The sequence below is a fragment of the Nansenia antarctica genome (genome assembly GCF_963989245.1).
Source record: "Nansenia antarctica genome assembly, chromosome: 20".
NCBI lineage: Eukaryota > Metazoa > Chordata > Actinopteri > Argentiniformes > Microstomatidae > Nansenia > Nansenia antarctica.
Window position 1 is genome coordinate 4182205 of NC_137693.1, and position 20592 is coordinate 4202796.

The window sequence follows — 20592 nt, forward strand, 5'->3', positions numbered from 1 at the left end:
TGTGTCGTCTGTGTCTGTGTCTGTGTGTCTGTGTCGTCTGTGTCTGTGTCTATGTCTCTGTCTCTGTCTCTGTGTCTGTGTCTGTGTCTGTGTCTGTGTCTGTGTCTGTGTCTCTGTCTCTGTCTCTGTCTCTGTCTCTGTCTCTGTGTCTGTGTCTGTGTGTCTGTGTCTCTGTCTCTGTGTGTCTGTGTCTGTGTCTGTCTGTGTGTGTGTCTGTGTGTGTCTGTGTGTGTGTGTATGTGTGTGTAGCAGACTCCACAGAGAGCAGTGGTCTGTGACATCCCATCTGCGTCTAAATGCCTGTTAGGATCTGACCTTGACATGACCTGCTAACACCAATTAACACATTCCTCCACAGACTCCATAGACAGAGGAACTTAAACCCTGTCCACACCTTTCTCATCTCCTCTCCTCTCCCATCCCCTCCCTCTCCTCTCCTTTCCTCTCATCTTGTCTTTCCCCCTACCCTACACCTCTGTCATTTCCTTTCCTCTCCAGTAATCTGCCCGCCCCCTCTCTCTCTCATCCTCTCACCACTTCTCTCCCCGTCCCTCTACCTATTTTCCTATTTTATATATTTTTTCCTTCTCCCCCCTCCCTGGTCCTCCCTTCATCACCCTGTCTGTCTCTCTAAAGGTCAACTTATTAGCTCTTCCTTTGTATCCATGGTAACACCCCCGTCCTGTGTTTCGTACCGGTCTCTCAAACTCACCACAGAGATACTCGTAGTTCAGGCTTTTTATTCATACAATATTCTCAGTGAATGTTCCTGTGTATCTCACATTCCCTCTCACAGTATCAGTGGATGGTACATCTAGCTACTGTATATCAGGGGGGAGGCTGGTGGAGGTAGAAATCGGAGGACAGGCTCACTGGAATGCATTGAATGGAATGAGGAACGGTATCAAACATTAAATCCCATTGTGGGACCCCCACCAGCCAACCCTAAGCTCCATGTATGCTGTGCTTTTGTGGATGTGTTTCTCTGTTCTTGTGGCTGATTGCTGGTACCCTTGTTGCAGCTTCTATGCAACCTCAGATTGATTTAAATGTAAAAAGAGAGAAGAGAAGGTGTGGGGTAGAGAGAGAGTGAGACAGATGGACAGAGGGTTAAGGTTAGGTTTAGACAGAGACAAGAGAGGGAGAGGAGAGAAAGTGTTTGCGTCGGGGAATGCATCGGGATGACTGCATGGCGAGGGTGTTGCTGAGCACGTGAAACTGGAGCCACTGAGGAGTCAGCGATGTCACAGAGCAGACCCCAGGCCCTGATCCGATTGGCTATTTGATAGTTTTGTCTTTTTATGGATTTTCGGGACCTGGGAATCATTATGGTGTGACCAGATGGATTTGGAAACCGAAAAACACTGCTTGCAAGCAAAAAACTGCTTGAAAATCACATTACTGCTGATGTGGGTTTTCACCATTTATACAGTCGATTAATGTTCCTTCCTTATGCAGTTTGAAGATGTCCCCGTGTGGCGTTGACTGAGACCTGTTTGTGGAGGACATGGTAGTGGGTAATCATCCTCTGACGTTCTGTATCTTTCTCCTATCTCCTCAGGTCACGGCCACTGACGAGGACCGTGGTTCTTTCGGGACGGTGTCCTATTCTCTGGGCTCAGCCTCTGGCAGTACCCCGCCGACCCAGTTCACCATGGACAAGGAGAGGGGCCAGCTCTGCACCAGCTCAGCTCTGGACCGGGACCAGGGGGCGGACAGCTATGACCTCACTGTCACTGCCACCGACGGGGTAAGGCCAAGACTTCATTTAGGAGTCCTTCATCCAATCAATTGAGCATAAGAATCTGATCTAGTTCATTAAGGAAGCCAATAATCTCATTTTACGATGACAGCCTGACACTCTAAAACCATCACACTAAAACCCTAACCACAGCCTCTTTAAGAGACCAAACCAAATCAGATGTTGACTGTAAACTGTCGTGAAGAGACTCAGTCCAACTGCTTTCTGCTGACCTTTTTTAATTGGCCGGCTAAGATTTTTACATCCCTCTAAAGATTTGGATTATTTACGATCTGATTGTTGCACCAGCTGCACGGCCCTCTAGATTGCACTGACATGGTACTGTAGCTGATCACTGACATGGTACTGTAGCTGATCACTGACATGGTACTGTAGCTGATCACTGACATGGTACTGTATGATCACTGACATGGTACTGTAGCTGATCACTGACATGGTACTGGAGCTGATCACTGACATGGTACTGTATCTGATCACTGACATGGTACTGTAGCTGATCACTGACATGGTACTGTAGCTGATCACTGACATGGTACTGTATCTGATCACTGACATGGTACTGTAGCTGATCACTGACATGGTACTGTATCTGATCGTAATCTGACATCATACTGTATCTGATCGTAATCTGACATCGTACCGTAGCCGATCGTAATCTCTTCAGATGTCCACGCTGACCAGATACAGACACACAGCCGTGAAGATACACACACACACAGCCAAGTTCGCCGGAGACGTTCCACTCGGCTCCTGGACTACGGAGCAGTCTAGCTGACGACCACAGACCTGTACCATCACATAAAACTCCAAACCAGAGACCAAACATCCTTAATAGGACAGCATCCTGTCCTCCTCCCTGCCAAAAGAGTGGTTGAAAGAGGGAGAGAGAGAGAGAAAGAGTAGAAAAGGGAAGCGGGCATGTTAAAGCAATCAGAGAGAAAGAGGGTGAGAGAGAGAGGGAGGGAGTGAGTAGAGAGAGAGAGAGAGAGAGAGAGAGAGAGAGAGAGAGGGAGTGAGTAGAGAGAGAGAGAGAGAGAGAGAAAGATTGTGTGTATGGAAAATATGGAGAGTAGGAAAACAGATTGTGGTAATATTTCAATATGGTGCCACACTTGAGCTGTTGGGCAGTCACACAACCCGCCTCGTCCCAGCCTATTTCATGCTTGATGAACAGAGAGCTCTAATATCTTTCTTCTAATAGAATATTATACAGTACAATTTACTAAGGATATTCACAAATTGAAGAATTACGGTTAGCGTACTATTCTGATATTGAAGAAGAAGGATTAAAAAAAGGTCGAAAGTCGTAGAGAACGTCCCAACAAGGGTGCAGTGTGTGTTCTCTCCCATGTCCCCCTGTCCCCCTGTCCCTCTCTACTTTGTTCTAATCGCTCCTGGTGGTGTCCCTGCTCTCCTCAGGGTGGTCTGAGCTCCGTGGCCCGTGTGAGGGTCTCCCTGGTGGACATCAACGACAACCGGCCCTCCTTCTACCCCGTCCTGTACACGGTCAGCCTCAGCACGCACAGCGCCCCCGGGACCTCTGTCGTCAAGGTGACGGCCAACGACCCCGACGCCGGGGATAACGGCCGGGTGACCTATCGCACGGTGCACGGCGGAGGCTCCGCCTTCTTCACCCTCAACAAGGACACAGGTGTGTGTTTGCGTGCGTGCGTGTGTGTGTGTGTGTGTGTGTGTGTGTGTCTGTGTGTCTGTGTGTGTGTTTTAGTGTGTGTCAGGAGAGAAAGAGAGAGAGGGTTTGTTTGTGTTGTGCCAAGGGGTGCAAGTCACATGACGTTTGGATACTCTAGATGATCCTCTACCTGTCCATCCAGAACCTTCTTTATAATGCTTTTTTTGTTCCTGGAAGTGGAACTTTGAACTCTCTCCCTCTGTTGTCTCTTCAGGTGTGATCTCCCTGTCCCGTTCCCTGCACGGTAAAGCCAACACCATGGTATCCATGGTGATCTCGGCTCAGGACGGCGGCGGTCTGACAGCCCCAGTGAACGCCCGGGTGAACGTGAGTGTGGTGGGGGGCTCGGTGGCGCCCCCCGTGTACGAGCAGGCTCAGTACTTCTTCACCGTGTCCGAGGACGTGCTGAGGGGCACGGAGGTGGGGGTGGTCCGCGCTGCCAGCAAGACAGGTGAGCACGTCCAAACTGGAATCGAACTTCATTTCGAGTGTAAACAACAACAAAAAAAGACATAGTTATTGTAGTAGGTGCGAAAGTCTGGTATAGATCTGTTTCGATGGCCTCTCTAGCATAGATGTACATTCCATCGAATTCCAGAATTGTCAGTCATTTTAAAAGTCATATTATAATTGATTTACCTGTGTAGAACTGTACTCGAGCTCGACACTCATAACTGGCAAGCATACTATTAGTATGAGGTGTGTTTATACAGTCTTGGTGTAGTGTATAATACCTTATCCTCAAGTCTCACTGCTCCAGTTGTGCAAACAGACGAGCAGCTGGAGTATACACTCCATTAGGAGATCACATCAATCACCAATCCCTCCTCACTCGCTGTGGCTCACAGTAGATTATTTTGACTCAGGGCAGACAGTTTATTTTTTTCCAGGTATTAATTGCTATGATGAATGATTTGGGAAAGGATTTTTGAGTAGGAGTACAGTGGACTGGAGTGCCCTCGTCTCTCTATCTCGATGATAACTACTTCAGCCAGAGAGTCCAGCCTCCTCACTACTCTTGAAAATACATTTGGGAGGCGTCCTACTTAAATTCTACCTCTCTCTCTCTTCTCCTCGCCTTTCTCTGTCGCCCCGCTCTCACTTCCCTCTCTCCTTCCCTCCCTTCCTTCGTCCCTCTCTCTCTCTTTCTCTCTCTCTAGGTATCTCTAAGGACATTTTCTACTCCATCTCGTCTGGTGACCCAGATAGTTATTTCACCGTCGACTCCGGTACCGGAGCCATACGCACCGCTCTCCCTCTGGACCACGAGACCCGCTCCAGTCTGGACCTGGAGGTGCAGGCCCGCTGCGGCTCGCCCCCCGCCTACGGGACCACCCGCGTACGCATCACCATCTCCGACGTCAACGACAACGCCCCCTCCTTCCTCCCCTCCTCCTCGGAGTCCCTCATCCTCCCCGAGGTCACCAAGATGGGGACGGTCGTCTACCACGTCCGGGCCACCGACCGCGACTCGGGCCCCAACGGCCAGCTGAGCTTCGACCTGGTGTCCCCGGGGGGGGCGGCGGGCGGCGGCGGTCAGAGGATGTTCGGGGTGGACCGGGGCAGCGGGGAGGTGCGTCTGATCGGGGCTCTGTCCTACGAGAGCGTCCCCCGCTACGACCTCCAGGTGGTGGCCAAGGACGGCGGGGCTCCCCAGCTCAGCTCCACCTTCACGCTGATGGTGCACGTCCAGGCCCAGGACGCGCAGGGGCCCGCCTTCGACACGCTCACCTACCGCGTGGAGCTGCGGGAGAACACAGCGCTCAACACGCGCTTCCTACAGGTCCGCGCTCTCAACAGAGAGGCCGCAGCCGGGAACGGGAACGGGAACGGGAACGGCGGCTCCTCCTCCTCCGCCTCCCGGGTCTCATACCGGCTGCGTCCCGACGGCGACGCGGCAGGGTTCGGGGTCGCCCCCGACAGCGGCTGGCTGTTCGTCCGCAGCTCTCTGGACCGGGAGGCCAAGGACATGTACCTGCTGACGGTGCTGGCCACGTCGGGCCAGGGCGGGGTGGGCAGGACGGGCAGCGCCACGGTCAGGGTGTCCGTCACGGACGAGAACGACAACTCCCCCAGGCTGAGTCAGGAGAGGGTGTTCCTGGCCGTCAGGGAGAACCTGCTGGCCGGGACAGGCTTCGGCAGGGTGTCCGCTACGGACCGGGACGCGGGACTCAACGCTCGGCTCACCTACAGACTCCTGCACACGGACCGGCACTTCCAGATCAACTCTCAGACCGGTAAGCGTCGGAATCGTAAACCAGATTTATCCGCCAAATAGGTTTTTCCGCATACAAGGAATTTGCTTTGGTCTGGTGGTGCGTAACGATAAATAAAGTGCGAGGACTAAAACAGACACGGACAGAGACGGAAATGACAGACAGACACGAACAGGGGTTCTGTTCACACTAGACATGGAAAGTGGGACTCGGGGAACTCATGGAAAGAGATGCTGTGGGATCTTAGCCGATATTTTGTAGCGCTTTCGGCATCCACTTTTGATTGGTAGCTTGGCTCGCATGCCTGCGGCTTGGGCTCATTGGAATCCCCACACCACACTCGTTTTTTTTACCTCATGAACACGACTTTAGAACTACTGTATAGGATGGAATTAAGTCCTGTTTAATCACTTCTTTAATGTTCCTTTTTCTTTCTGATTCTTCCTTTACTTGTGTAATAACAATGTAATTACTATATTGTGTCAACATGTTGCTACACAGAAATATAACAACTACCTTGTAATAGTCATAAATTGCATAGTCATTGAAAAGAAAACGGTCAAAATCATCCCCCTTCTAAAACTGCCATCCCCCCTTTCTATCCCTTATGTCATTTTATCAATGAACGTGGTATTACTGCTATTTCAACATTTAGTTTTGTGCATATTGAGTAAAATACTGTGGGCGAGGGGGGGGGCACGCACACATGCAATGACATTTTTACCAAGTCACTGACACTGACGTCACTGACACTGTGGGGATGCTAAAATTGTCCCCATATGATAAAATCCACCATCCCCCCTGATTTACAACTCGAGTCCAGTCTGTTTTAATAAATCTTCCCTTTCTCTACCTCTACCCTACTAATTGCATAGTCATTAGTCCAGTCTGTTTTAATAAAAACGATGTCCCTTTCTCTCCCTCTACCCTATCTGTCCACCCTGTCTCTCTCTCTCTCCAGGTGAGGTCAGTACTCGCGTGAACCTGGACAGAGAGCAGCAGTCCAGCTACCAGCTGGGTGTGGTGGTGCAGGACGGAGGCACGCCCCCTCGCACCGCTACCGGCACCGCCCACATCACCGTACTGGATGAAAACGACAACGCCCCCAGCTTCAGCCACACCCAGTCTGACAGGGAGATGCTGATACAGGTGAGGGGGCTAGGGAGATGGGGAGGTGGGGAGGTGGGGAGGGAGAAGTAGCTTGGGAGAGGATAGATGGGGGGAGATGGTAGTATTGAGAGATTGGTCCAGGAGCAATATAGAGGGCATAATGTCATGTGTTATATGGGAGAGAAGGAGAAGGAGGAGGAGAAGGCGAAGGAGGAGGAGGAGGAGGAGGAGGTAAACAAATAGACTGTATAATATCGCCTTTCTCCTGCAGGTGATGGAGGGACTGCCCTCTGGTTCCGTTCTTGGGACAGTGACCGCCAAAGACCCAGACGAGGGGGAGAACGGCACCATCTACTACTCCCTATCAGGTGGGCCTTGTCCTAACCCAACACCCCCCGCACACCAAGACAATACATGAACGAACACACCAAGACAATACATGAACGAACACACCAAGACAATACATGAACGAACACACCAAGACAATACATGAATGAATGGACTTCATTGATTCCCCAAGTGGAGGGGGTTCCTAATAGGAATCCTATTAACACTAGAACAGCCGCGCCATGTTCACCTACTTTTAGTGCCCTCTCGGTGGTCACATGACCATCGTCTTTAGAATGAGAATCTGTTATTGACACACACAGGTCACTATGTGGCGCTTCTAAATTAGCCTGCCTCCTACACAGAAAAACTGCAAAATAGCTTCATACTAGCTTATCCTGATGTGATTTTGAAAATGTAAGGACACTGGGTGGTAGAACGCACATATCTAGGAAACGTAATGAAATAAGGGTCCTGAAATTGTATTGAGTGCAAAGGTATACATTTTCTTTTACTCACTTGGTCAGATGTCCCCACCCGTGGCTCTGATAGTGCTAAATTATGTCATAATGTGATTTTACCCTGACTCATTACAACATATCTCTAACTATGTCCTCTGTTGTTGTTGTTGTTGTTGTTGTTGTTGTTGTTGTTGTGTGAAGGTGCCAGAGCTGAGCGTTTCTCTATGAACCCGACCACTGGCGAGCTGCGCTCCTCCTCCCACCTGAGGCAGACAGAGAGAGCGGAGTACACCTTTACTGTGACCGCCTCTGACCACGGAGCACCAGGCCTCAGCTCCACCTGCCAGCTACGCATCCAGGTACACTGTTAGGGTTTATTTAGGGCTACGCATCCAGGTACACTGTTAGGGTTTATTTAGGGCTACGCATCCAGGTACACTATCATTTATCATTTAGGGCTGCAACTATCCAATATTGTGGTGATCCAGTATTCTGTTGACTATTCTGATGATTAATCGATTAAATGGATTTAAAGAAATTCCCAAATCACACCATTTTTTATAAATGAGGTAGGTTATAGCCTTTGAGGCTTAGAACCTATGTCTATGATAAGAACCAGCACTTTTTTCCTGTAATTTATCTAAAAATCATAATTTTACCAAAAAACACATAAAAACATTTAGTAATCAACACACACACACGCTTTATTTGTACTTACATTTTTACCGTTTAGCAGATGCTTTTATCCAAAGTGACTTCCAATTACGGATTACAGAGACAGTCTCCCTGGAGTAATTTAGGGCTAAGTGTCTTACCCAAGGGCACACACATGGTGGTGTTCCCAGGTGGGATATGAACTCACGACACACACACACACACACACACACACACACACACAGGCACATACACACATACACACACACACACACACACACACACACAGGCACATACACACATACACACACACACACACACACGCACCACCTCTGCGAAGGTTCCCGACTTCCTCTATAGAAGTGCTGTATTGACCAGACCCTTTAACTACATCAGGTAACCTAACCCCGTCTACCAAGTCAAACCTATTGGTAATGGCAGAGAGTCATACGTTCAATCCCTCATACCTCCAGACCGTTAGTGCTCCTTACAGGTGAGACTCCCTGCTCACCACGAACCCAGACAGGCCAGCCAAGCCAGGTAACCGGACCTGCAGCAGTTAGGCTTTAAGTGTTCCAGTCATTTCTCCAAGTCCATCCAGGTTTCTGCCAATCCGAGGGAGGGAGGGAGGGAGGGAGGGAGGGAGAGAGGGGGAGAGAGGGAGGGAGGGGGAGGGGGAGAGGGAGAGGGGGAGGGAGAGAGGAAGAGGGAGGGGGAGAGAGGGAGCGAGAGAGAGAGAGAATGGGAGAGAGAGAGGGAGGGAGGGAGAGGGAGAGGGAGAGGGGGGGGAGAGAGGGAGAGGGAGGGGGAGAGAGGGAGGGAGGGAGAGAATGGGAGAGAATGGGAGAGAGAGAGGGAGGGAGGGAGAGAGAGAGAGAGAGAGAGAGGGAGGGAGGGAGGGAGGGAGAGAGAGAGAGAGAGAGCGCTGAATCTCTGCCTATAAAAACAAAAACATTTCTCAAATCCAGCGGTTGTCGAGGTGCGTTGCGTAACCTAAACCCAAGGTGAGAGACCCCGAGCAGCATGAGAACAGGTCCGGCCTGAGTTCTCGTTCGGGTCCCTCTACAGTCGGGTTTTTCCTATGGATAAACACCCAGCGTCAGTGAGTCCACCGACAGAAAAAAGCTACAGAAGCCTTCGCTAGAGAACAGTATATTTCCACCAGTGTAACGCTGTATTTGATGTTGTTCGTGATGTGATTTTGGAAAAGAGCAGGATGCTAATTGCAGGCAGAGTGCCTCGCCTCAGCTTCCCCCCCCCCCCCCGCTCCTTGGTTGTGCGACGCTGAGATTAGACTGGGGGGAAACAGGCACCTTGGAATCAAATGTTCCCAGATGGGCTATGATGAGGGCCAGCTGTGTAGAATCTCTGTGATCACGCAGAGAGATGGAATACACCACTGTACGGTAGCAGGCACATGATACACACACACATACACACACACATACACACACACACACACACACACACACACACACAGGCAGATAACATTTCCAGATAATGATTTTGAGATAATATTTCACATACCTGTGGGTAATAGCAGACACAGGGTGAACGATTTTGAGTATACAGGAACGCTGTGAGACATCGCACATTTTTTTTTTACCTCACTGTAGTACACAAAATGAAACGAATGTGTCTTGAGGCAGTACTATAGATACAGTAGAAGTGGATGGGGGATGGAGAATCTGCTCCAAATCAGTGGTTCCAGGCCCGCGTCAAGCTCCCGTCAGTCTGTCAATACGAGCGCTGCTGCCTTGCGTGTCTGTCTCGGGCTGGACCCTCGTGCTAATTGTCCCAACCCTTCCTCCCCCTCTGATCTTTATGCCTCCCATTCATGTTTAACAGAGTCATCACAGCAAATATGTAGTAATATCACCAGCATGCTGTAAAACATCTGACTGGGAGAGGGCGGGATTGAGGGGGTGGTGTGTGTCTGTGTGTGTCTGTGTATATATACGTGGGCATGCATGTGTGCGTGCGTGTGGTGTATGAGTGGGTGTTGACATTGTTTGTGTTTGCTGTCTTTGGTTGCTCTTTGATCTGTTAGTTCTGGAGCGGAACGCCAATCCCTAGGCTATTGTTCAGAGTGTCAAAGGCTCCTAAACCCACATTTGCTTCCCATCTGTGTGTCGCGTTCCAGCGCAGCCCCATCAAAGTGACTGGACCGGGATAGCGTGTGGACCCAATAATTGCGGGGGCATTTTTTGGAAATGGAATATTTAAACACTCTTTTTTTTCCTCTTTTTTTTTTCGGTGCTCCCAGCGTTGTTTTGTTTCGATCACATGAGAGGGGTTCCCAGGATGCCAAGTACTACACTGACTATGTCAGTGACTTTGAAACTGTATGGAATATGTTTTGCTTTTGTGTTCATGCACAATAGAGGGCACTGTACCTACTGCTGATGCCGAAACACCGGGAGGTTTCCCCCTGACCATGTGTCTCTGACCTCTCTTTTACTTTGAACTTTTTTTTTCCCCTTTACTGAGGTTTTTCCGAGCCAGCCTAGGATGCCTGACTGTTGTTGATATATCGCTGGCGTTGTTTGACAAAAACAGAAACAGACTGGCACCCCTTGTTCCAGCCCTACGATGATTCAGAGGCGCATCGCTGATGTTTTTTGGGAATTTGAACGAAATTCGAATCCGTTACCTCTCTCTGACCAGAAACACTCTCGTCTCTCTCTCCGCCCTCTAGGTCCTCAGCTCCTCCAAGTCCACCCCCAAGCCAAACACCCTCTTCATGACCCTCAACACCGTGGAGGGGGCCGCCCCAGGCTCCGTCATCGGCTCCGTTCGCCCGCATGACCACCGCGAACCCGTCTTATTGGACGGCCAGGTGACCTACCTGGTGGTGGGCGGGACGGACCGGGAGGGGACGTTCATGGTGGACCGGTTAACGGGCGAGGTGTATCTGGTGCGGGAGCTGGACTACGAGGAGGGGGCGAGGTATACGCTCCACGTCGAGGTGTCCGATTTCTCCCGGGCGTATCCCAGCAGCCACATGGTGCACCTGGGGATCTACGTGCAGGATAGCAACGACCACGCCCCCCAGTTCACCGAAGACCCTGTTACCATAGTGATACCGGAGAACACGGAGCCTGGATCCTCCATCTTCACCTTCCAGGCCTCTGACAAGGTAGGGACAGAAGAGCTCCACAGTGTCACACTGTACAGCAGGCTGAGGTCTCCATGTTAGAGGTGGTATTCAGTGCTCTTGCTGTATTTCACACTCGAACAGCCATATCATAGCTATATCTTTGCACTCGATCAGATTTCAGGACCCTCCTTTCATGACTTTTCCTAAAATATGTGCGTTCTACCACCCAGTATCCTTACATTTTCAAAATCACATCGGGATAAGCTAATATAAAGCTATTTAGCAGTTTTTCTGTGTAGGAGGCAGGGTAATTTACAAGACGACCAACTAGTGGTCGTTGTGTGTAAATAGCAGCTTTCCATTGGAAATACTATGGTCATTTGACCCACGAGGCGGCTCTTATAGTGGGTAAAATAGGCACGGCCTGTCGTATCAGTACTTATTCAGATGTTCCTCTGTCCCTCAGGACGGCAGTGGACCCAACAACGAGGTGGTCTACTCCATCCAGCACCGCTGGCCCGACACCCTGGACCTCCTGACCATCGACCCCTCCACCGGCGTCCTGACCCTGGGTCAGAGGTTAGACCACGAGACCACGCCCTCCCTCTTCCTGGTGGTGAGGGCCACAGACCAGGCGGTGGACCCGGCCCTGCGGCGGTGGGGGTCAGTGACGGCCCGGGTGTTCGTGACGGACGAGAACGACAACGCTCCGGTCTTCAGCTCGCCCTCGGCCGTCAGCGTCATGGAGGACCAGCCTGTAGGGTGAGGGATGCGGCCGCGTTGTATAATAATAATAATAATAATAATTAATTGTATTTATATACAATTATTTTTTTCGGCTTTTCCGGAGCTCAAAGACGCTGACTGTATGGGAAAGACAGAAAACACAGAAACAACAAGCAACAGATAACATGAACACTTAGAGTTAACGAATAGGGAACAATTAACACAGCAATGTCCAGGGGGGAGGGGGGTGGCAGGGTTAGGGGAGATGGTTAGGGGTAGGGAAGGTTGTATGCATCGGAGAACAGGTAGGTTTTGGGGTGGGATATAAAAAGTGGAGAGTGAGGGTGAGTATGTACGTGTATCTCCTAGAAATACTATTCAATTCTCCGGTCTGTTACTATGTATCCACGACTCGAAAAGAAAACACTCCCTCATACGACTTACATGTAAAAGTTGAAAGGTGTCTCTGTTAGTCAGCTGACATGTCAGTCTAGGAACAGTACTACTAGATGACACTTGAACAGCACCAATTGCAGAAAGTTCATTTCCCAGTGAGGGTATCCAGAGGTGGAGGCTGACTGTTCTGGGTGTGTTGTTGTCGTTACTCGTTGACAGGTTTGTGGTCGTGTACGTGATGGCTCGCGACGAGGACGAAGGAGACAACGGACGCGTGTCGTACAAGATCCAGTCGGGGAACAGCGCGGGCCGCTTCAGTCTCAATCCCAACACCGGTAAGACCTTCCACTCCAACCCCCTAACCCTAAAACCAGGAACATGACAACGCTCTGTTTTTTGTGATTTTTTTTGCCTTGATTGATTTAACACAGTGGGAGCTTAAACATTAAACATGAAGGGATATTCTATAGGGGTAACATGATTGATACTTAATCATCATCCCACCCATAGACGCTTGAATCACCACAAGTTTTCCAGAAAGCCATTACTTACTCCCCACTTCAGATTCCTTGCCTGCTGGGCCCTTGACTGCTAAAACACTCATCATAACCCTTCACTAATTTACTATATATTATGATCTTTCAATGGCTAAAAGCAATATTTCACTTGACTAACACTCTGGTGTTCTTCTTACGACGGATTTGTTCATGGGAACTTGGTTTTATTTGGGCTGGGGACGCGGCTCCGCTTTGATATGTTATGTGTATATTAACATGTAATTTCTCAGTCATCAAAGCTGTGTAATGTAGCCCAGTATGACTCTCCACTGCCGATGGCATTAAGAAACCATGAGACAGACAGTTAATGGCCCTTCCAGATGGAGAAAGACCCTTTTTTTACTCCATTACTGTCAAGTGCCTCGTGAATTAACAAGGGCTGATATTCCACTTCTGGTCTGTCTCACAGGCTTGGTGGCGGTTAGCCACTTAGCTTAGCAGTTAGCACAGCAGCGGGCATTGTCAGCTAGCTTCGAGTATGTATGGGATGAGCAGCGCAGTTAGTATTAACCAGGCGCAGATACTGACCAGACACAGGGGAGTAGTCTGTGTTTGGAGTGTAAGAAAAGGATGGTAAACACAGACAGACACTGATATTGATAGTACAGTAGGTTCCAGAGCTCCTGTTGTAAAAGACCCATCAATTACTTGAGTTGGTGAGTCATAGATGGAGCTACTAGCACCGCTACTGTGGCTGATAGTGAACATCAACAACACACTGATACAGACCAGGCAGTCGTATTAGTCACGTTAAAGACCGGTTGTCTGGGTTTCCAATAATATTATATAATATAATATATGAGAGAAGGAGGGCTGACCGCATTAGAGGGAACAGAAACAGCACAGTAAGCTTCTAAGAAACATCAGCACCTTAGCTGTACAGTAAAGTATGCATGGCGGATGTGTGTTTGGCGAGCTCGGGGAATCATAAATTACAACAGCACAGCCTCTCGCAGGCACAACACGTGTCGGCTCAGCCAGCTGAGGTTGTTGGGTACACACACACACACACTGTACACACACACACACACACACACACACACACACACACACACACACACACACTCACACACACACTTAAGCATGCACACACGCAAACACACACACACACACACACACACACACACACACACTCAAGCATGCACACACACAAACACACACACACACACACACAAACACACACATACACACCCATACACACAAATCACACCCAGGGTAAACTCACCTTGGCTGACCCATCCCGTCGTTAGGGTGATGACAGGGGTGTAGAAATAGGAAGGTAGGAACGTTGCTAGGGCCAGCGCCTCTGGTGCTGAGGTCTCCCTCACAGATGGTATTAGCTTGCTCGACATGGAAACACACAATCCTGTCCCACCATGCAGCCTAATGCCAAACAGATTGAAGGGCTACACGCCATGTTGAGGAGAGGAGATGGTAGGAGAAGGAGAAGGAAAAACAAGTTTCACTGAACGGATCTAAGTAGAGGGTTGATTGGGGTTGGCATCACTGTTCAGTTGTGCCAATTAGAGTGATGGGTTTGTGTGTGTACAGTGTGTGTACAGTGTGTGTGTGTGTGTGTGTGTGTACAGTGGTGTGTATGTGTGTGTGTACAGTGTGTGTGTGTGTGTATGTGTGTGTGTGTACAGTGTGTGTGTGTGTACAGTGTGTGTGTACAGTGTGTGTGTGTACAGTGTGTGTGTGTGTGTGTGTCTGGGTGCGCGTACACTTACACAGCACAGTATCTTCTTGTATGTATTGGCAGGCCTGCCTGTGCGTCTTCATAGTACAGTAGTATGTCAACAGTACAGTATATATTTTTAACGTGGGCGTGGGTCCTGTGTTCAGCACATCCCTAGCCATGTAAAGGGCACAACACTCGATAGTTGGGAGCGAGTTTACTACTCTACTCTCTCTCTTATTGTGGAAAACTCTCATAAAGCGTTAGGCTGTAATGGTTTAGGTTTTACAGGCCCGGCCGGCGTGTAAATACCGCCGTCCTTCAGGTAGACAAAACTACATGTTCATATGAATATGACTCTGACCTCAACACCGCACTATGCACACGCACACGCATACACACGCGCACATGCACACACACACACACAAATGCATGCATACACACACATGCACACACACGCACACATACGCACACACGCGCGCGCGCACACGCACACACGCACGCGCACACACACGCACACACACACGCTCACTCCCTTCTCAGCCCCCATGCGCAGTGCGCACACACACACACACTCTACTTCCTTGTTTTCTTAGGAGCATGCACGGCGGTTTCCTTGTTGTGCAAGACACGACAGTGTGGAAAGTCGTGCGCTCCTGGAACAATGTCTTTCCTGTTCCTCTCGTGCCGTATAGTGTTCTATAGAAGTGTTCTTTTCACAGTCAGGACGTAGCAGGAAGCATTGATTGTGTTTATTTTTAAAGTGAGGCAGCACAGTTCTTTTTATAGGCTTTTACTAATCAGAACCAGTGACGAGCAGAATTATAGAAGCCCTCAGTCAACTCTGCGTGTTATGCCACAGAGAGAGAGAGAGAGAGAGAGAAAACATTTTCCTCTCCTCCTCGCATCTTCTCCTCTCCTCTCCTCACCTTCTCTCCTCCTCCCCTCCACTCCCCTCTCCCCTCCTCTCCTTTTACCTCTCATTTCCTCTCCTCACCTTCTCTCCTCTCCTCCCCTCCCCTCCCCTCTCCTCTTCTCTCCCCTCCTCTCCTTTTACCTTTCATTTCCTCTCCTCACCTTCTCTTCTCTCCCCCCCTCCCCTCTCCTCTTCTCTCCCCTCCTCTCCTTTCACCTCTCATTTCCTCTCCTCTCCCCTTTTTCCACTCGCCTCACCTCCTCTCACCTCTTCCCTCCTCCTCTCCAGGCTCCCTCTCCATCCTCAAAGCCCTGGACCGCGAGGAACAGGAAATCTTCAACCTGACCGTGGTGGCGGAGGACCACGGGGTTCCCCAGCTCTCCACCTCCCAGGTGCTGTGCGTGCAGGTGATCGACGTCAACGACGAGGTGCCGCTCTTCCAGGCGGCCGAGTTCGAGGCTCAGGTGACGGAGAACCAGGCCCCGGGGACCTCCGTGCTCACGGTCAGCGCCGCCGACCGCGACCAAGGTGAGTTTCACGGGTCTTCTAATCGACACGACGAGTGTTCGTAGGGCGTACCGGACACACGGCCGTGTCTAGGTATCGCTGGTTGTGTTTTTTGAAACACGCAAACAACAGACTAGACGTTGTGTTGGTTTTCTTACTGTGAGGTCTGGCAGCGTCACACTGTTCGTTTCACAGGGCTTTAGACAGGAGGCCGGCATTTGTTTCTGATTGGCCCCGGTCCGATGGAAGTCTCGAGTCAGGGTCGCATGCGACGTAAAGCCCTCTCTTCAGAGTAATTAGCGGAGTAAACAGGTGAAGGTGCCAGAACCATCGTAGCTAGCACGCCACACGGCGGCACACTGCCAGAGAGAGAGAGAGAGAGAGAGATAAAGAGAGGGAGGAAGAGAGAGAGGGAGAGTTTTAGAGCGTGTGTATGTATGCGTGTGTGAGAGGGAGAGAGAGGAAAATGAACAATGGAGGGAGGGAAAGAGAGGGAGAAATAATGAGGGTGCTGCCAATTCATTACACAACAAACACCACAGACCTTCTAATGAAGATGGTGTGGTTACGTGGCGAAGCAGAAGCAACGTTCTGGTGTTGATTCTTTTCAGCTGCCTTTGTACCCCAGTTGGGAAGTCTTATTATAGTCTAAAAACAGCTCCTTTCCTTGTGTCCTTCCATCATCTGATGTAACTCATCACTGATGTAAAAACGTTTAATATAACATGTTTTTTTAATAAAATGAAAGCAAGTTCACCATCTGCATCCACTACATTGCTTTCACCTACTGTGTTATGAGTTTACAGATCTTTGCAGACAAAGAGGGAGGAGTCCTCTGTAGACTGTCGGGACACACCCTTTCATGCTGTCTCTGTACCCGTGTGTGTGTGTGTGTGTCTCTCTCTCCAGGCATTAATGGCCAGGTGACCTATGGAGGAGTGACAGAGGAAGGGTTCGTCATCAACCCTGTGACAGGAGTCATCACCACCACCAAAGCCTTGGACAGAGAGTTACAGGACCACTACACACTCACAGGTTAGACTGCCCCCCCCCCCCCCCCCCGCCCCCCCCGAGTCCCTCACACCTTGCCCCCTACCGTAGATGCGGTCCATAAGCCCCCCTACCTTGGGTATAATCAATATCCTGATATTGTGAATCATCAGTTTACTCTCACTTACAGCCCTTTTACAATCTTCTCTCCAAATATCTCCCGACTGTCTCTTCTCCTACTAGTGTACGCCAAAGACGGGGGGCTGCCTCCCAACTTCGCCAAGGCGGTGGTGCGCGTGGCCGTGCAGGATGAGAACGACAACACGCCCGTCTTCGGGAGGCCCTGGTACGGCCTGGAGGTGCCGGAGAACCAGGCTGCTGTGGAACTCTGCATCCTCAGGGCCACGGACCCAGACGCAGGGCCCAGCGGGGAAATAGAGTACCGGATCACTGGTGAGACACTCGTGTGTGTGTGTGTGTGTGTGTGTGTGTGTGTGTGTGTATACAGTGTAGCAGGCTCAAGGGTGTGTGGAGTTACAAAACCAGACACACAAAGTACAATTCAAATGCAATCGGGAATCTTATTCGATATCTTTTATTCTTCAATAGTCCACAATCCTCTCTGAGTCCTTTATCCAGGGGTATTCCAAAGGCAGGTCTTCAGCTAAAACAGTTCCATACACATGGGGGGGGGGTAGTAATCACACAGATACTTCTCTCCTACTTTTCTATTGTTAGGGCAGCCCGCTCCCTCTCTTATCGCCAAGCCCTGGTGGCTTAATGACCCACAGGTGTGCCTCGTTGGGGCAGGAAGTCCATATAAGGCTTGCCTCGTTAAGGCAGGAAGTCCATATAAGGCTTGCCCTCGTTAAGGCAGGAAGTCCATATAAGGCTCCGGGGTGCAGCCAGCGGGCTGCAAGACATCTCCCTTCAAAGCATCCCTCCCCTCAGCGCTCCCTACCACAGCAGGGTCACACGAATTCCTTTCTACTTGACATACACACAGGTGTGCAACAGCACCGGCTATCAAATAACCATTACATTTGGCTCACGAAATGCTTCCTGCAAATAACAATAAGCAGCAGACCCCGAGTCCGCATGAACGACTGTCAGAGAGTTCCACTGACGGTGCGCAGAATGAGTTTCCTCCTTCCAGTGGAGACGGAGCGCTGGGCTGCCGTGTTGCTGTCAGGACATCTGGAGGAGAACTGGGCCGCAGATCAAAACCTCCACGCTGCTACTTCAGACCTCCTGTCTTCTTTCACAAACGACCTCTCACATCGAATAAGAATCCAGCGCTGTCCGTCTTTAGGATCGCCCAAGGCTGACACGTGTATGTGTGTGTGGGTGGGTGGGGGGGGGGGTGAGTGTGTGTGTGTGTGGGGGGGGGTGTGAGTGCGTGTGTGTCTGTGTGTCTGTGTGTGGGGGGGTGAGTGTGTGTGTGCGTGTGTGTCTGTGTGTGAATGGAAAAGAAGTGATGTGACTAGATGTGACATGCCAAGACATATTTCCGTGTTTCACAACGCCGCCATGACAACTGTGCGATCGTACACGATTGTTATTTATCGCGTCTGTAGAACTCCAACAGTCATTCTTCTCACTGGACCTGACCTATACCTGACCTATCTCCTTCCCTCCCTCCCTCTCTCTCTCTCTCTCTCTCTCTCTCTCCGTCTTTGTGTTTGTGTCGTTCCCTCCCAGCTGGAGACCCAGACGGAGACTTCCAGCTCCAGGCCAGTTCTGGGGCCTTGTCCACCTCGCGAGCCCTGGACCGAGAGAGGAAGGCTGGATACACCCTGGAGGTGGTGGCCCTGGACCGGGGCACACCTGCTCTCAGCAGCACAGCCACGGTGGAGGTGACAGTCCTGGATGTCAATGACAACAGCCCAGCGTTCAGCAGCGGCAGCTACGCCACGGACATGTCTGAGGACGCACCTGAGGGTTCTCTGGTCCTGGAGGTACGCTGGTCACAGACCTGTTTAACTTCCCCTGTTAGGCTATTGTCTGATATGATGAGATGACAGGAAAGGTGAAAATGTTCCTTTGGGACAGAATTGCCTTGAACTCACAATGCTGCTTGTAGGAATTAATCCACTCTACTTCAAGAGAGAACTGCTAGAGGGAAATAAATGAATAGCATAACACAAACATGATACTTTGTGTTTTACGTAAACTACTTGACAACCTAACTCCTGTGCCGTATTATAGTGCATTTCATATCATTGTATTTTGCTCAACATTTTTGCACTATCGAAGCCACTGTAGTACCATCACTTTATTAATTATTACTGATGGATTACTTATTTTACTATTAACTTGACTTATTATTGTGATGTTGTATCTTAATGCCAATGTTGAGGAACCAAAGGAAAATATTTTTGATACTTTGTACATTGAGATGTAATAAAAGGGATTCTGATTCTGATTCTGATTCTGATTCGTTGCCCGTTCCCCAGGTGACAGCCACAGACTCGGACGAGGGTGAGAACGGAAAGGTGCTCTACTTCCTGAGCCGAGAGGCGCGGGGGGCGTTCACTGTCGACGAAAACACGGGGCGCGTCACTACGGCGGCGCCCCTCGACCGGGAGAAAAGGGCGGTGTACAGCTTCCAGGTGTTCGCTGTCGACCTCTCACCTGCCGAGCCCCGAAACACCTCGGCACAGGTAAACGGATGCTGACGACTCGGACAAAACGTGATCTATTGTTTTGTTTGGGATCTCTGGTTTTGTCATGAGTGAGGAATGTTTCTAGAGAGGATGGTCTTACTTACTGCCTGCATTCTGCTTTTAGAAAGATGAAATAATCACTCATCATCAAATACTTTCCCTCTCTCCATTTTTTTCGTCCAACCCCCCTCCATCCAGGTGACCGTCACGGTGCTGGACGTCAACGACAACGCTCCCTTCTTCATCCAGGACCCTCTGGTCGTCGAGGTCTCTTCCGGCCAAACGCATCGCGTCCTGGCCACCATGAGGGCGGAGGATAAGGACTTTGGCGCCAACGGCTCGGTGTTCTACCGCTTCGCGGCGCCGATGAGGGGCTTCAGCATCAACTCTCTGACGGGAGAGATCCAGGCCACGGAGGAGCTGGGGGGGCTGACCCAGGTGCAGAGGACCCTCATCGTAGAGGCTATGGACCAGGGCACCCCGGCCCAGTCCTCCCTAGGGGTGGTGGTGGTCTACGTGAAGGAGCAGGACTACAACGGCATCCGCTTCTCGCGCAACGCCAGGGACGTCAGCATCCAAGAGAACGCCGTCAAAGGTCTGATATCAATTCAGTATTTCTTAGCTTTTTTTTCTGTATTTATTTATTTATATGCTTTAAAAATCTGCATGAATTAGTTAAGATATCGAGGGCGGCTGTGGCTCAGGATGTAGAGCCGGTGTCGGTTCGATCCCCGACTGGCCACGTGCCGAGGTGTTCTTGGGCAAGACACCGAACCCCAAATTGCTCCCAAGCGGACCGTCATTGGTGTGTGAATGTGTGTGAATGGGTGAACGAG

At 50.3% G+C, this 20592-nt stretch overlaps 1 protein-coding gene across 1 annotated transcript in view; it reads left to right on the forward strand.

Annotated features, from left to right (window-relative positions):
- The window catches only part of dchs1b (dachsous cadherin-related 1b), a gene marked incomplete at both ends in the record, with an annotated part of 82113 nt that overhangs the window by 54084 nt on the left and 7437 nt on the right, over positions 1-20592 (forward strand). Inside the window, 16 exons of the mRNA XM_080549779.1 lie at positions 1562-1750; positions 3182-3413; positions 3667-3903; positions 4613-5689; positions 6630-6817; positions 7050-7146; positions 7768-7925; positions 10919-11359; positions 11787-12082; positions 12662-12777; positions 15882-16121; positions 17010-17135; positions 17334-17543; positions 18792-19048; positions 19547-19753; positions 19955-20351. Of these exons, the coding sequence (XP_080405905.1) occupies positions 1562-1750; positions 3182-3413; positions 3667-3903; positions 4613-5689; positions 6630-6817; positions 7050-7146; positions 7768-7925; positions 10919-11359; positions 11787-12082; positions 12662-12777; positions 15882-16121; positions 17010-17135; positions 17334-17543; positions 18792-19048; positions 19547-19753; positions 19955-20351 (4468 nt within the window). The remainder of the gene's footprint in view (positions 1-1561; positions 1751-3181; positions 3414-3666; positions 3904-4612; positions 5690-6629; positions 6818-7049; positions 7147-7767; positions 7926-10918; positions 11360-11786; positions 12083-12661; positions 12778-15881; positions 16122-17009; positions 17136-17333; positions 17544-18791; positions 19049-19546; positions 19754-19954; positions 20352-20592) is intronic.